This window comes from Zootermopsis nevadensis, unplaced genomic scaffold (genome assembly GCF_977971745.1).
Source record: "Zootermopsis nevadensis isolate Lab colony 2312 unplaced genomic scaffold, Znev_1.0 Znev_ptg000028l, whole genome shotgun sequence".
In the NCBI taxonomy this organism is placed as follows: Eukaryota; Metazoa; Arthropoda; class Insecta; order Blattodea; family Termopsidae; genus Zootermopsis; species Zootermopsis nevadensis.
In genome coordinates this window covers 3,489,675-3,504,681 of record NW_028259160.1, presented here as the reverse complement: position 1 = coordinate 3,504,681, position 15,007 = coordinate 3,489,675, and the positions used below count along the sequence as shown (strand labels likewise).

At 39.7% G+C, this 15,007-nt stretch overlaps 1 protein-coding gene across 6 annotated transcripts in view; it reads left to right on the top strand.

The window, feature by feature from the left end:
* Lar (tyrosine-protein phosphatase Lar) overlaps positions 1-15,007 on the top strand; it is a 355,632-nt gene that overhangs the window by 190,131 nt on the left and 150,494 nt on the right. For 5 of the 6 annotated variants that reach the window (XM_087357455.1, XM_087357460.1, XM_087357456.1 and 2 more), the window contains exon 2: positions 7,202-7,243. The exons of the other annotated variant lie outside the window; for it this stretch is intronic. In XM_087357455.1, the coding sequence (XP_087213581.1) occupies positions 7,202-7,243 (42 nt within the window). The remainder of the gene's footprint in view (positions 1-7,201; positions 7,244-15,007) is intronic. 6 annotated transcript variants of the gene reach the window in all.

The following is a 15,007-nucleotide window of genomic DNA, read 5'->3' as shown; positions in this document are numbered from 1 at the left end:
GGTTTCTGTAGTAGAAATCCCTGTATTAAATTCTATTAAAATTTCTCGCCTCGTTGAGTCTCGTGATCGTACGTTCTCTCCTATTCCTTCTCGCGGTTGAATTGTTGGAGGACTATCAACGCTTTCCTGCATCCTTTATCGTGCAGGGCTGTCGCCTGTATGTGTGGCAGAACCTCGTCCATGCATTCCACTGCAGAATAATCAAATGCTTGTGCTTCATGTGCAAATAAATTATAAAAAAAGAAATATTAGTATTTGCAAGCACCCGTGTACTCTCCCAAGATATAACAACGCAGAAAATCTGATTGCAAAATATATTTTTACTACAAATAGTCCTAGAAGTAGCGTGTAAATAAAACGAAAAATATTCTTCGCGTATACGTACGAGGTGCGATCGGAAAGTTTCAAGACTGCGCCTATAAAAACCCGTACACTTATCTCAGGTATTAAATTCATCCATCACCCTCGAAGTAGTTTCCCTGGGAGTTTCAAGACTGCGCCTATAAAAACCCGTACACTTATCTCAGGTATTAAATTCATCCATCACCCTCGAAGTAGTTTCCCTGGGAGTGAACACAACGATCCCAGCGCCGCTGCCAAGCCTGGAAGCATCCCTGGAAATCTTTCTTTGTCAGCCTGTCAAGCACCATCTGCGATTCTGACTGAATCTCTTCTATCGTCTCAAATCTCCTTCCCTTTAGCTGAATTTTCATTTTTGGGAAGAGGAAGAAGTCACACGGAGCTTAGAAAGGAAGTTGGGGTCGGTTCTTGCAAGATCTTTGAGCTCCTGACAAAGGAGAAGTCGATTCTGCTTCTGGTCCTCAGACAGGATGCGTCGCATGTGGAGTTCTTCCTTTAGAATCAGCTGACAGGTCCCATAGCCTATCCCAACAATGTCGCACAAGTCGTTGATGGTACGACGTCGATCTTCGTAACATTTTCGGGCGTTGTGCTCGAAGATGGTCGTCCAGAACGCTCGTCATCATCGACAGAGGTTCGGCCATTTTTAAAACGTGAATGCCACACAAAAGTTTGTGCACGACCCATTGCGGACTCCCCAAATGCTTGCTTTAGCATTTCATAGGTTTCCGTAGCCGTTTTGGCGAGTCTTTGGCAAAATTTGATGCACACGCCATTCCGAAATCGCAGGAGGGTCGGTGTAATGCACTACCAAAACGCCCGTAACTAAGAAACAAATGCTAATTCGATGATGCCGGCTGGCACACTGATTCACTATGAATGTAGGCCGCACCCCCTAAAGGCAGAAGCTCGTACTACATCCGGTTCGCCCGCTATTGACACAGTCTTGAAACTTTCCGATCGCACCTGCTACGTACACCCATTCGTGCATATGGCCACACATCACTGTGTTGTGCTGATGGCTGGAATGTTGTGACCTAACGATCCCCGTCTACTTCGCAGAGTTCCAACATCGTCGGGTTCTTATATCACACCAGTTATTGGATTATGTCACGACGTGCTTCATACACCGTCACTGCGCTCTGTACATTTCTCATGATAATATCAGCTGTGCTGTTTAATCGGCGCTGATATACGCAGTGTGTTTGTAATTAACTGCATGGAGCTGAATCCAACCTTAAAAGCCATTATCGAGGAACGCCTTGCTTTTTATCGACCCGCAAGGCGGATTACTGTGTTCACAAAAGCCCCCCCCCCCCCCCCCCCCGTTAGATCCTGTTCTGATCCTGAAAAATACCATCTTCGCCCTTGCCCCATACTTCCTTCTTCTAATTTATTTACCGGCTGAGTTGTTGTCAATGTGGGGAGGAAGCCCAGTGTGTTTGTCGTTGTTTCGTTCCGTATCGTAATACGAGGTGCGATCTGAAAGTTTCCAGACTGTGTCAGTAGAGGGCGACCGGGTTCACGTTTTAAAAATGGCCGAACCTCTGTCGATGATGACGAGCGTTCTGGACGACCATCTTCGAGCACAGCGCCCGAAAATGTTACGAAGATTCGGCAGGCCATTCACGAAGATCGACGTCGTACCATCAACGACTTGTGCGACATTGTTGGGATAGGCTATGGGACCTGTCAGCTGATTCTAAAGGACGGAAGCGGCCGTCAAAGTGGCGCAACCACAACTGGCTGCTGCATCATGACAACGCGCCAGCGCACACCGCCCTCAAAGTTCGGCAGTTTTTGGCCCCAAACACCATGGCCGTCATCCCGCACCCTCCTTAGCTCCGTGTGACTTCTTCCTCTTCCCAAAGATGAAAATTCAGCTAAAGGGAAGGAGATTTGAGACGATAGAAGAGATTTAGGCAGAATCGCAGATGGTGCTTGACAGGCTGACAAAGAAATATTTCCAGGGATGCTTCCAGGCTTGGCAGCGGCGCTGGGATCGTTGTGTTCACTCCCGGGGGAACTACTTCGAGGGTGATGGATGAATTTAATACCTGAGATAAGTGTACGGGTTTTTATAGGCGCAGTCTTGAAACTTTCCGTTCGCACCTCGTACGAGTTCCAGTGTCGCAGTGAAATGTTGGAGACTCGTGAAAACAAGATGATTATTTCGGGGATGTTCCCTGTGTAGTCTTGTGGACGTTTACGAGGTTTCAGAGGTGTTTGCCGTTTCCATCATCAGGATACTAATGCTTACTGATCGTTCTCGTCTTGCTGAATACCAGAATAGATTGAGGTAGGAATCTGTTCCCCGCTCTGATTTTGGATCCCCGGGCTAACCAAATACTTAGCAAGTGTTTCGGTTAAATATATGTTTGTGGGTATTCTGCAGTATATAAAAATGTACAATACGCTATACGCGATAGATGACGAGGCTTCTAGTACATTCCAATAGGAAGCTTTATTACCCCTTAGAGCAGCTCCATTGCATAAACTCGGCCGTATCATCCCTCTTGCCCTTATTTCTGCCTCACCTGCCTGCCTCCCATCCCCCACCAAACGTCACTCCATGGATGCTGCTACCGAATGATCTCTCCCCCTTGGAATTCACCGGTTACACGGCCTGTATATTGCGTAGGATGGGAAGCATTCTGCAGCATCTCCAACCTTTCATCTGTGCATTGCAGAAAATCTCTTCTTTGATCGTTTGTTGAATGCAGAGTTTGATAGCAGACAATAGTATTATTTAACGTTTTGGTACACGTGCATACAAGTTGCCCCAAAAAATTGTTTTCTTTTGACTCTTCTATGTTTATTTTGGGTGACTGTCATCAGTTAGTCGACGGTCACCTGATTTCGAACCTTTACTTAAACTAATTCTTAGCTACTGTGGTTATGATTCTTCTCGCCCATGTAATGGTTTTCGGAGCAAATACTTCTTTCTGTGACACGCCTGTTTTAGAGCTTTATGCAACCTGCTTTGTAAGAACTATAAGAACGTACGTGTCTGTAAAACTTAATATTCGTGTCTTTTTAAGGAAAAAGGACCTACTGTATTGGAAATAAATTGCTTTCTCGGAGATTTGAGACAATATTTGAAATCCCTTCTCTTCCCACTTTTCCGTCTTTTGCTCTTTGTTCTGAGAACCAAGTGAAAATCCATATAAAAAAAACCCTATGAGTGACCTATAGAGTTACGAATGTATAAACAAGTGGTGTACATAATTACCACTGTCTCTCTGAAGAGATAATAAGTGATCATAGTACGAAGTATGGGTGTATATTTTATAAGGACTCCACATAGAATTTCAAACACCTGTTTTGCTGAATGTTTGGTGTAGGTTTAATACAAGTAATCTGATTTATTTCTCTACGCATTTGAATATTTCTGGCATTCATTAGATTTCTAACAATATATTTGTTAGAATGTAATACATAATATGTACTTGCTAATGCCTGCAGTGGTACGACATGTACAAACATGTCACTGATTAACGCATTCGGAAATTCTGTGTGCTCCTTTATGGGGTAAATATTTCTATTATTTTCGTCGTTTGTTTAAAAATGTATAATTACGAAATCCATAAATAGGTTTCACTGCGTTTATTGAACATTAATCGAAAAAGTTTTGCCTTATGGCGGCTAGATAAAGCCCTAATCGTATAGAATTGTTGAACATTGTTCGTCACTGTTGGCGTATTTTGTCAACGACTTAACATTTTTCTTTCTGTCTGATGACACATAGGCCTATGTTCTCATATCGGCCTGTATTTCCATTCGTTCTTAGACTCATTTGCTCTTGAACGTATTTTGATAGCATCTGGTATCAAGGATCTGTATGAAAACTTTGAGTTATTTGCTCTTATTTCTTACTTTCTTTCCATTATAATTTTATTTTCTGACTCAAGTGGTTGCTTTGTGAGATTTTTAGTCCACGAGTGTGTATCTCATTGTTTGTTATCTTCCTCACAGATTCGAAATTGTTCCTGTGGACATGGTTTGGACCTTGTGGGCCGGTCTTAAAGCTCATTGTATGTTGGATATTTCCGTCATGTTTAATGTTTTCGTATCCTTTTCACGTTCAGTGTTTACACGAGTTAACATGAATGTGCTTTGGATTGTGTGAGGTAGCTTATGGAATTATGGTTCTTGGAGCTGTGTCTTATTTTTATGGGTCGTGGATTTTTTTAACGCCAGGACAATTTTCTGTAACCATTAACTATTTAGTGATATAATAGTGAGTAATTTAATTTTTATTTCCTAATTTGTTGGGGTTATACTTAATTTCAAACATTTGGGGTTCTTTAGCTGAGATTATTGATCGTATTTGCTATATCCCACACGTTTTTAGAGACATTTATATTTAAATGTACGAGCTGAAATAATTCGGACAATATGGTTAGGACTAGAGGGCTGGACGACCAACATTCGATGATCCATGGAACTACTTTTTTGAGTTGTGTTGAGTAGGTTAAATTAGATAGGCGTAGTATTCGTGTGAGTTGCGTACCCGTCCAGGTGTAATCGTCAGGATTTAAGATGTTGGTACAGTTTTATATATAGTCTTTAAAGCAGAAATCATCCCATAAACATCAACCTTCTGCTGAGGGAAGTATCGATTATATTTCGATACTTGAGTCCTGAATTGAAGGGAGGTTGTGTTTCGCGTGTCATTACTGTAGAATTGAAAAGGACATGAAAAAGAGGGCCTGTTCTTCGATATCACCTGTCAAAGAAGAACGAGGAGGAAGAAAAAATTGTGAGGAGGTCTGCAATACGAAACGACCGCTGTATCGGCAGCTATACTGTATAATCGATACTCGAATTGAATAGAAATCGGCAATCTGTGCAATACCACATGGTGGTCTGTGCTGTTAATGCATTTATTCCAATCCTCACCCCCATCTGTGACCTTCCACATCATTTCTACAATATGTTGGGCGTGGGGGGTGTTGCTAGAGACCCGAAATTTTCGTGCCACTGCATTTCTTGAACCGCAGTCGTGTCATTTTATTCTTTGCCTGCGAGATAACATCGAGAACTAGAGATGACAACTTCCGCTTGAGGATGCATTAAGTGTTCGGTGCATCTAGCATAAAGATATCGTAATGTTGTTTCATGCGCTGTTACGTTCAACGGCGCTACGTATTTTGAATCCAGATTATTTGTTTGTTGTTTAACACTGCGCATTGATGTAATTTACTTTTCTGTTGTAACATGGTTGTGAAAACAGTTCATATTTTACCTGTCCAAACAAATTTTTTACATTTATTGTAAAAAAATATAACTTATCCCCTTATTTAGAGTATCATTTTCCCGCTGAACATAACAGCTTCCCCTGTTGCACGGATTTATCTTGTTACATAGCAGTTAGCTCGTATTAAAACTAGTGTTAGGTTAAAGTAATATTGTTTAATCATATTTTAATTGGTTATAAGTTTATTTACAGTGTTTATGTATGTGATTGTGCGCGCGAAGGTTTTCTTCGGAAAATACTTTACTTTGTTAAAAGAAGGTGTATACGTATATGTGTGTGTGTGTGGTTATAGTTGCATGCAATGTGTTTGGGCACTTCTGTTAGTTCAGTGGTTTGATGCATTTAAACACATTTTTAAGAGCGAGAGGAATTTATTTACTGATTGGATGTTACATTCACCATATGATGCATATTTAATTTAAATGTCATGTTTATGTTGATGTTTTTAATGTAGTTTCCTGATGCATGTACACAACTGTTCAGGTTATTTAATATATTATTGTTGCCCAATAATCTGTGAAGTTATTTTAATGTCATTAACTTTGTAAATGTGTGATCTGTACCACTGCCTTTAAGATAAATCAGCAACATACTAGATTTTAAACCCCTTTAAGAACTGTTTGTTCTGTTACTTACATTTATTGTAGGATCTAACCTACGTGTCCATCTTTGCATTGGTATAGATTGTTAATCATTATTTATGTATCAACTGTGTTCAACGGTAAAATCCTCACCCTGTTTCGATCATTAATATGAATTAATACTTTCCGTGTCTCACTGGACATATCTGACATAATATACAGAAAATAGTAGTTGTCATGTATTACTAACATGTGATTTAGTTAAGTATTACTTGAACTGAAAGGGTTAATATAATGTTCCTCTTTTTCTTATTTGACTCCATGAAAGACACTAACCTGTTTTCAATACTTACTTCCTACTTTAGATGTGTACTGTCCTATTATTTTATGGATAACGCCAAGTCCCGACGCGCTTGTGATTTCGTCGTGTCCACTATTAGAAACTGATTTCTCATTGGTTTTTTGTTTTTTGTGTACACGAAATGGGGCGTAGAAGTTTAGAGTGGGGGGCATTAGTGAGCGGAAAAAATTCTGTTCTGGGAAAATACAAGGAAAATTTGTGTTGTTCCGGAAAAGAGATAAAGTAAAAAAAAAAAGTCAAAATCAGTTACGTGCATTAGGGAATTATCTTTATTAACTGTAGTGGCGGTTTCAGTCTTTTAATAACGCCACAGAATTACGTACAGTAAAAAAAATTGGCGGTCACAAAACTAATTGCGCCGTAGAAAAACTGTTGTGTTATAATTATTAATTCTCATGGTAATTTACAGACCACGTTTTCGAACAGACCCACGGCTACATTGCATCTATCTTTTATCTCCTGTCGCTCTGGCTAGATAGAGGTCGCCACAAAATAATAGGACTGTAACTGTGCTATTTCATTGGTTGAAACTCTTGAGTTATTTTTTTCAAAAAAAACTTTTAACGTCTTCTGCAATGTGTGTGATATTATTGTATAATTTTGGTGTAGGAAATTTGAATATTTTGCGCTCGGTTGCAGGGGCCAACTTCTCTGTCTTCCCATACATCCAATATCTTACACGTAAGTAAATGTGTTTGTAGGCCAACGTTATACACTAGCCAATACGTGGTTAAGTTGCGGACATGTATACAGCAAGGGTCAGGTTATCTCTGGCTAAGTTAAAGGAGTAAAGATATTCTGTTTAGTGGATACTTTGACTTCTCTCCACATAACCGTATGCCTTGGTTATTTTATAGTAATTGTGCAAAATTTGAAAACAGTTTTAAGTTCTATCAAATTACATGCTATGTTAACTCTTTACAGGGCTTGGGTAACTTGACTTCTTTAACAGACCGTAACTCGACACGCCGCTCATAGAGTGTCTTTACAGAATTCGTATTTTTGTCTGAGTGAAAGAAGTTATTAAAAGATTGGAATTTATAACTTTTACGCTTGTATTATTTCCGTGGAGACAGGAAATGTATTTCATAAAATGTTTCGACGATTTTAGCCCTGTAAAGGGTTAATTTATATAAATTTATATAGAACTTTGCCGAAGAATGTGTTACCAGAAGGAAATATTTATTTTAACATTAGAAAGTGAAGGAAATTTGCGTGGATTGTTTAAGTGGTCTTCTGTTTTCAGTAAAAGAATTAGTCTTGTGGTGACAAGTGGAATTGTCCACTTGAATCTTAGATGATTTTAAGACGCGTTTTCATGAAGTAGAAGTGTCAGGGACGGGGGGAAGGAACGTTTTAATCGTTTTGTGAGGGGAAAGTTCTATGAACTGATGGCAGGTGGCAGAAGCTCTTTGAGTCCCGAAGTGTCATAAAGTTAATGCAAAGTGATTTCGACCTACTTTCTGGCTAATATTTCAATTAAACCTAGTTACAGAGTATCATTCCTATATTCAGACCTCTTAAAACGTTTCTACAGAGACTTAATTGGAGTTTAAACTTCGTCACTGTGACAGTACTCGTTAAATATATAATTCCACAACTTATTTAATGAAGTTTATTATCTTAGTGAAAGAAAGTCGATGACAGCCCGTAATTGTATGACTGAGTTTTGTGAAAATAGGTGGAATTGTGAAACATGCTGCATTGTAACTTCAGTGGCATTAAATAACATTGACGCAATTTAAATGTGGATTTATGTAACTAACTTAAATATTTAGTTCAGAATTTGTTTGTCAAAACAACTATTTTGTTTAATGGTTGCCAGAGTTTCAGTAAACTTCTTTTTCAATGCTTGTATGTAAGTCCCGACTTGGTGAATCGTCGTTTGTTTGCTTGAATCCAGTTTTTTTTACAACTGAATCGGATGTTTGGTTCTTATAATTATCATAATGATCCTTATAATTCTTTTATGTCTAAGAATCCGCCGTATTTAAAGAATTAGTCAAATTATATTTTATTTACGTTACAGTGCATTCGTTAGAATCAAATATACATTAATGAGGAACGTAAGTAATTAAGAGTCTTGTTAAGATGTGACGTATAACGATGTATAAGGTCAGCTTACTGTTTGCCTCGTTAAATCGCGTGAGTCTCCGCGTGACGTATATATCCTGTCGCTTGAAGTTAACGGTTGCGTGAGGCTTGAATTCTCATCTTGTGATATAAGACCTAGTCCAACAACTTTCAGGAGTAGAGCTAATATTGTTCTGGCTGCAAAACACATTCAACAATCCACTGTGTAAAGCGTTTGTAACTTCATAACAGGTCCAATTATAAATGTAAAAAGAATATTCAAGTGTTGTATTATTTCAAACATAATCCCAGCTACAAAAACATCTGTAAGCTTTGATGATATCAGTGTAATAAGATAAACGAGCTATTCTTTAGTTTTTATTTGTTAGAAGAACTTATAGGACCGCTTTACAGCAGATGCTGAAAATGTCCACCACCTTCTAGAAGAGACGCCACCGCTCCTTTAAGTTGCGACTTTGCGAACTGTTTCTGGATCAGAGTTGGCAACAGTCCGTTCACTGTTTATTGTGTTTAACAGGGCGCTGTTGGTTTCTGGGTGAAACAAGTAAGTCAGGACGCGGGAAAAATGAGAGCAAGGTACATAGGCTTTTGTATCTCTAAAGTGCGAATCCCTTTAGAGGGAGGGGATTTGAATGGAAAAGTGACGCGAAAGGCAACCAATTAGTTGGCTTTTGGCTGGGAAGTTAGAACGTAACGCTTTTAGGGCGGGCTATAATAGCGTAACGTCTTTAAAACGTTTTGCGAAAATATATGAACTGCTTCAAAATTGAAATGTGGACACGCACACATTTGGCGTGATCTCATAAGCCTAATTTATTTGAAGAAGGGGCAGTGGACTAAAAATAAATTAATTTAAAATATTTTGTTTCTGGTAACACGCAATTTTTCTTCTTGTCGCCTTGTGGGATTATGTTCCCTTAAAAATTCATATGCTTAGTGTTCATGCTGAACTTTTAAGTAGGCCTAATAAGGTTTTAATTTTAAGTGCCCATTGCTTCTTTTTTGTCTGGTGTACCTGAATTAATTCTTCTTTAAATTTTAGTTTACTTGATCGTGAATATCTCGTGGGATCTGCTGGCGTATTGTCGATAATAGAAGGTTAAGGATAAATCAGATTGTGCGGTATAAGCGTTGTCACTTTTCTCACACTGTCACGTATACATTACAAATTATGTGAACACTAACCCTGTTTTTTGTTTCGATTTATTGAAGTAGTATATTACTTACACGCCAAAGGATATTGACTTCAGCTAGAACAAACAAAGTAAGTCCTGTTGAAGATAGTCCATACGTTGTGGCGTAAACTGTAATGTAAAATGATTTTTTTTTTCAAAGTCTTATGAGTCATGTTTTGGAGAGATGCTTAATTTTAATTAAAGGAAAATTGTGTATAAATTTATAAATTTCGACATGTATAGAAATCGGCTTAAAATTGCTGGAAACCCCATTACAGTTCTGAGCTAATAACGTGATCATTGGAGATTTCTGTCTTCTGGGTTGTTGCGCTGTGTAGTATGGTCGATGTTAACCAAAGTTTCAGAGGTCATACTGCCTCCGTCATCAGGGCGATGAGTATGAAGATTTCTGTCTTCTGGGTTGTTGCGCTGTGTAGTATGGTCGATGTTAACCAACGTTTCAGAGGTCATACTGCCTCCGTCATCAGGGCAATTCATCGCCCTGATGACGGAGGAAGTATGACCTCTGAAACGTTGGTTAACATCGACCATACTACACAGCGCAACAACCCAGAAGACAGAAATCTTCATACTCACCGCTGTGAAAACCTCAAATCATACATGATCTTATTGCTCTTACAGTGGTACAACATTTTCCATGTTGCTGCTGTACTGCGTGGTTTTAGCTCGTCCTGAACGTCCTTGCTGCGAATTCAGTCGATATTGACAAATTCAATACATTGTCTAATATTCCAGTAGACATGCTCCATCGCTTAGACCCAGGCTCCTGCTATTAATTGCCCCAGCTATGTGAATGCATTATGGAAGCAGGTTGGAACCTGCGAGGACTCTGTCCATCATGTTGCCGGGTTCCCCTCTATTTATTTTTAATCAGTCCCCAACTTCATTCTCTTTTTATTTGAAATCTGCATGAGAGGAGATTTTTTTTGAGGCCTCATTTTAATATTGTAATCGAACGCAGTGTAGGACGGGTGTCTGTAATTTGATTCGTAATTTATCGATATGTCGTCAGTGCTGTGACATTTGATCGTTCTTTAATGTTGACACGCTCGTCTGTATCCGTATGTGATACACTTTCAGTTTTTTATTGTGTTTTTTTGTTCGTATTTCTGCGTTGTTTTGTTTTTCGATGAAGTTATTTCGTTTCGGTATGCACCAGGGATGTCCAGTGTGATGATGCTGATATTGTATCGCTTTTTTAATTTCCTGTTTCTGTGTCTTGTGTATATTTTCCATTACGATGTTTCGTGTGTGAAGTGACGAGAATGACATATATTGCTCCCCATGACACGAAATATGACAGCTTTTTAATGTTATTTTGTGTAAATGTTAATTAAACTATTTGATCTTGCGCTTTTTCATTGTGTTTTATCGTGTTTTATCGGACGTGCTTAATTAAGGAAAACCTTTTCTATTTCCTTGTATATTTCCAGTTGATGTATTTTTTGAGTAAATATACTATACCTCGTGGTTAACGAATGCCATCTGTGTAGAATGTTACAGGTTCGAGACCAGGCGTATCCAGTATGAACTTTTCCACAAGTTTGCCCTCATCTTTATCAAAGTCACTAGACTGCTTCTCCATTGTAAGGTACACGACAGTGGTTCGGATTCTGCATTATGCTGTGGGGTCCCTGTGGTCATATTATTTAATTTTCGGTATTATCTTTCATCGAGAAAGAATAACAATTGTGCAAGCCCGAAGGTAGATTCATGTTACCTTCGGGCTTGCGAACTGGACATTAACCACAGCAAGACACAGTATTGACCTGTGTTTATTTCGTTATGCGCAAAATTAATAATTTTCATTTTCCTATCTTCAGTTGGACTTGGTGGAAATGAAAGCCAATAATTACGTTTAAAAGCGGTTTATCATTATTATCATCGTGATAATAATAATGATAAATAAATCCTTGTCCTTTTTTGCTGTTGCGGGGATTACAACATCTCTTTTCATATGTGACATCTTCTGTCCTGTTTTTATAAAAGTAAAAATTCGGATTTCGTTCTTCGGGATTTTTTCAAATGTTGCCCGAATTTATAACTTGTGTTGGGCAAGGCCGTGGTCTAGGCAACACGGAGTTTTCCTCCGGGGGCTTCCCCGGTTTCTCCGTGGCATCCCAACAATTACTCCATTCACACACAGAAGAAGGCAATGGCAAACCACTTCTGGATCATCTGCCAAGAACGTATATGAACAGGTCCCAGTCCGAGAAAAGGATGGAAGGATCCTGTTCATATGGACCTGTCGTCAGACAGAACACTAAATAAATAAAAATAAATATTTCGGAACAAATAAGTAATCCACTCTTCTGCATAGCGACATTTGTTTCAGTTGATAAGAGACATTCTGTATGTGTGCGTGTTGAAAGTTGTCGATTTGTGTCTTACTGGTGGCCACAGAATGCCCACTGCATATTTCATCCAAAGTTGAATTTACAAATACAGTTTATCATCTTTCCTATTCGTAGACGTATTGAAGAAAATATTGAACTTGATGGTCTCGAGAGAAAATGGCGATTCAACTGATGATGTACAGGTGTCCCAGGAGGAAAGGTCAATATTCTGGGAGGTCATAGTATCGGTCATTCTAAGCAAAATTGTGTACATGTGTCCTATTCTGAACGGTTTCCGAAGCATTAATCCCGAAGCTACAGACCGTTAGTCTACAGGAAACGGATGTTCTGGTGCTCTGTGTTGTAGTCCCATTGTTCAGTTACACTGAAGGACACACCACAGACTACAGCCCGTACGAGACAGGTCCTCACCACCACACGATGGAACATTTGACGATCAATCCGAGGGCGTTATCATCGGATCACCACTTGCTTCTGTAATAGCCAGTTACACTGTGCAATAATTATAACAACGAATGAGAAGTTGGCGCCGAAGAAGCCAGTGCACGTCAGCGGCACATCCGTTGTATGGCCTCATGGAAAGGAAGAGCTCCAGGGATATGTAACAGCATCCATCCGAAAATCAAGTTTACGATGGAGGTAGAAGAACGCAGGCATTGTTCGATAGAGCTTCTTAGTCAGCTTTCTGGTTGGTTCTTTATGTGCAGTCGCGTGATATCCATGAAGACGTGGACGGAGATGGTTGTCGAAACGTTGGTTTCTTTTTATAACTTGAAGCTGCTGATAGCCCAAGAGGATTTTATTGAGTGTGTACTGAGCCTACGGCATAGACTTGTTAGGATCATTAAGCCTTTTGGTGTTGTATTTTATTCATTATTCACCCATAAGTCAATATTTACAGATTCAGGATTTGCAGTGTTTTATCGCCCTTCCTTGCGCCCTCTATCACGCGTGCACACACAGATTATATATACATGGAATGGTATAGCTCATTTAGCAGAGTGCGTCCAGTCCACACCATTGTCCAGGAGATACTGGAACGGGGGAGGGGGGGTTCCTCTGTGTAATGTAACCGGAACGTAAAGTAGAACGTTTACCTACATCCGCTTTGAAGATGGTGGCGCTGTGTTTATCCGAAACATTGATAATTACCGTCCATTTTTGTAGAATACGTGGAGGGTAAAAGTTGTCTCTGATTCTTAACCAAGCATCACGTCATGAATACATGTGGGGAATGGAGGTATATGTCCACACTTTCTTGGCGTCGGTACTGAGTGGAATTGTATGGAATTGCTGGCCAAGAGGGGAGGAGGAGTGCGAAGAGAAAAGACAGTTCTTCTGAGAGAGGCTTTTAAGTGTCGTGGAACTGCTAGTCAAAATAAACAAGACAGAGGCGGTGCGTCTTCAAAGTGTTTGTTGCACCGTGGAAGTGAATTATAATCTACTCGGGAATGTTTCGCCAACCTCTGCTTCTTGTAGCTCCCTAATAACATTCCGTACAGCAAAAAACCTTGGGCTGTGCCTTGGTTATTCGGTGCAGTGGTTCAATTACACTTAGTTTCAGTACCTTCCATTGCGAAACCAAGTGGAAGAGAAAATCTTACAGAGCCATTTTAAGACCTAAGATGCGAACGTTTCTTCGTGTTATATTTTTATTTTATTTTTGAAATGTGAGAAGGCGTAGTCTGTCGGGAGGTTTAACGTTAGTGTGTGTTTATGTTACGTCTTCCGAAAATACAAACTACAGTGTAAATTGACTTGTAAGCTTGCTTTATCAGGTCAACTTTATGTATCGTATTCTAATTGATTTTAAGTAGGTTATCCGATAATACGGTTACGTGTTTAACAGTTTCCATGCTATGCACGATATGTCTTGCTTGAGAACACCGTGTTCTGGATTGGTTTAGCTTTTCAGATCCGTAGAAGAAACGTGTCGAGCTATCTGTCTGCGGAAGTAACTGTTCGTGACTTATGAACACAAGAAACTGCACGCTAGTATGGACATAGGGCTACAGAGGAAGACATTTGCTAACCATGAAACCATCATGGAAAGTACTAATTACATATAGTACTTTGATATTAATTAATGACAATGTAGTCAGTAGGATTATGAGGTTTTCACGGCGGTGATTATGAAGATTGCTGTCTTCTGGGTTGTTGCGCTGTGTAGTCTGGTCGATGTTAATCAACGTTTCAGAGGTCATACTGCCTCCATCATCAGAGCGATTTGCCCTGATGATGGAGCCAGCAGGCTGCACGGTGCAACAACCCAGAAGGCAGCCATCTTCACAATTAAGTCAGATTGTTGTTGTCTGTTCCTTCTTTGCCATTGCAACGTAAGGTTACAGAACTTTGTATTTGATGTTTTGTTTGTTTAAATCATGTTGCTGTTTCATTTCAATATGTTTCAAAGTTACTATTGTGCCAGTCCAGGTCCGTGGTTCAATTCCCGAACGGACTGAAACTTGAGATGAGGGGTAAACCAGACTTTGGCATATTAATCTGGTTTATATGAACGAAGGAGGTGTGATTAGATGATACTTGGTACACCTCACTTCATCAAAATTTGAGTGATTTTATTAAGTTTTGGCTTTGTCCAATGTATCACATTGGGAAAGAGAGTGGCGCCATCCTGGCGTGTGAAAGTCTCTTCCCCCGACATTCGGTTTAGTGACCGTTGGTTTGGGGCGCCCTAGTAGGTGTGAAGTGACGATTGCCAGATGACCGCTGCTCCACTACGACTCGGACCAATGAAATTTGCATGTGGCTGTTCGGCACGTTTCCGACGTCATAAGTGA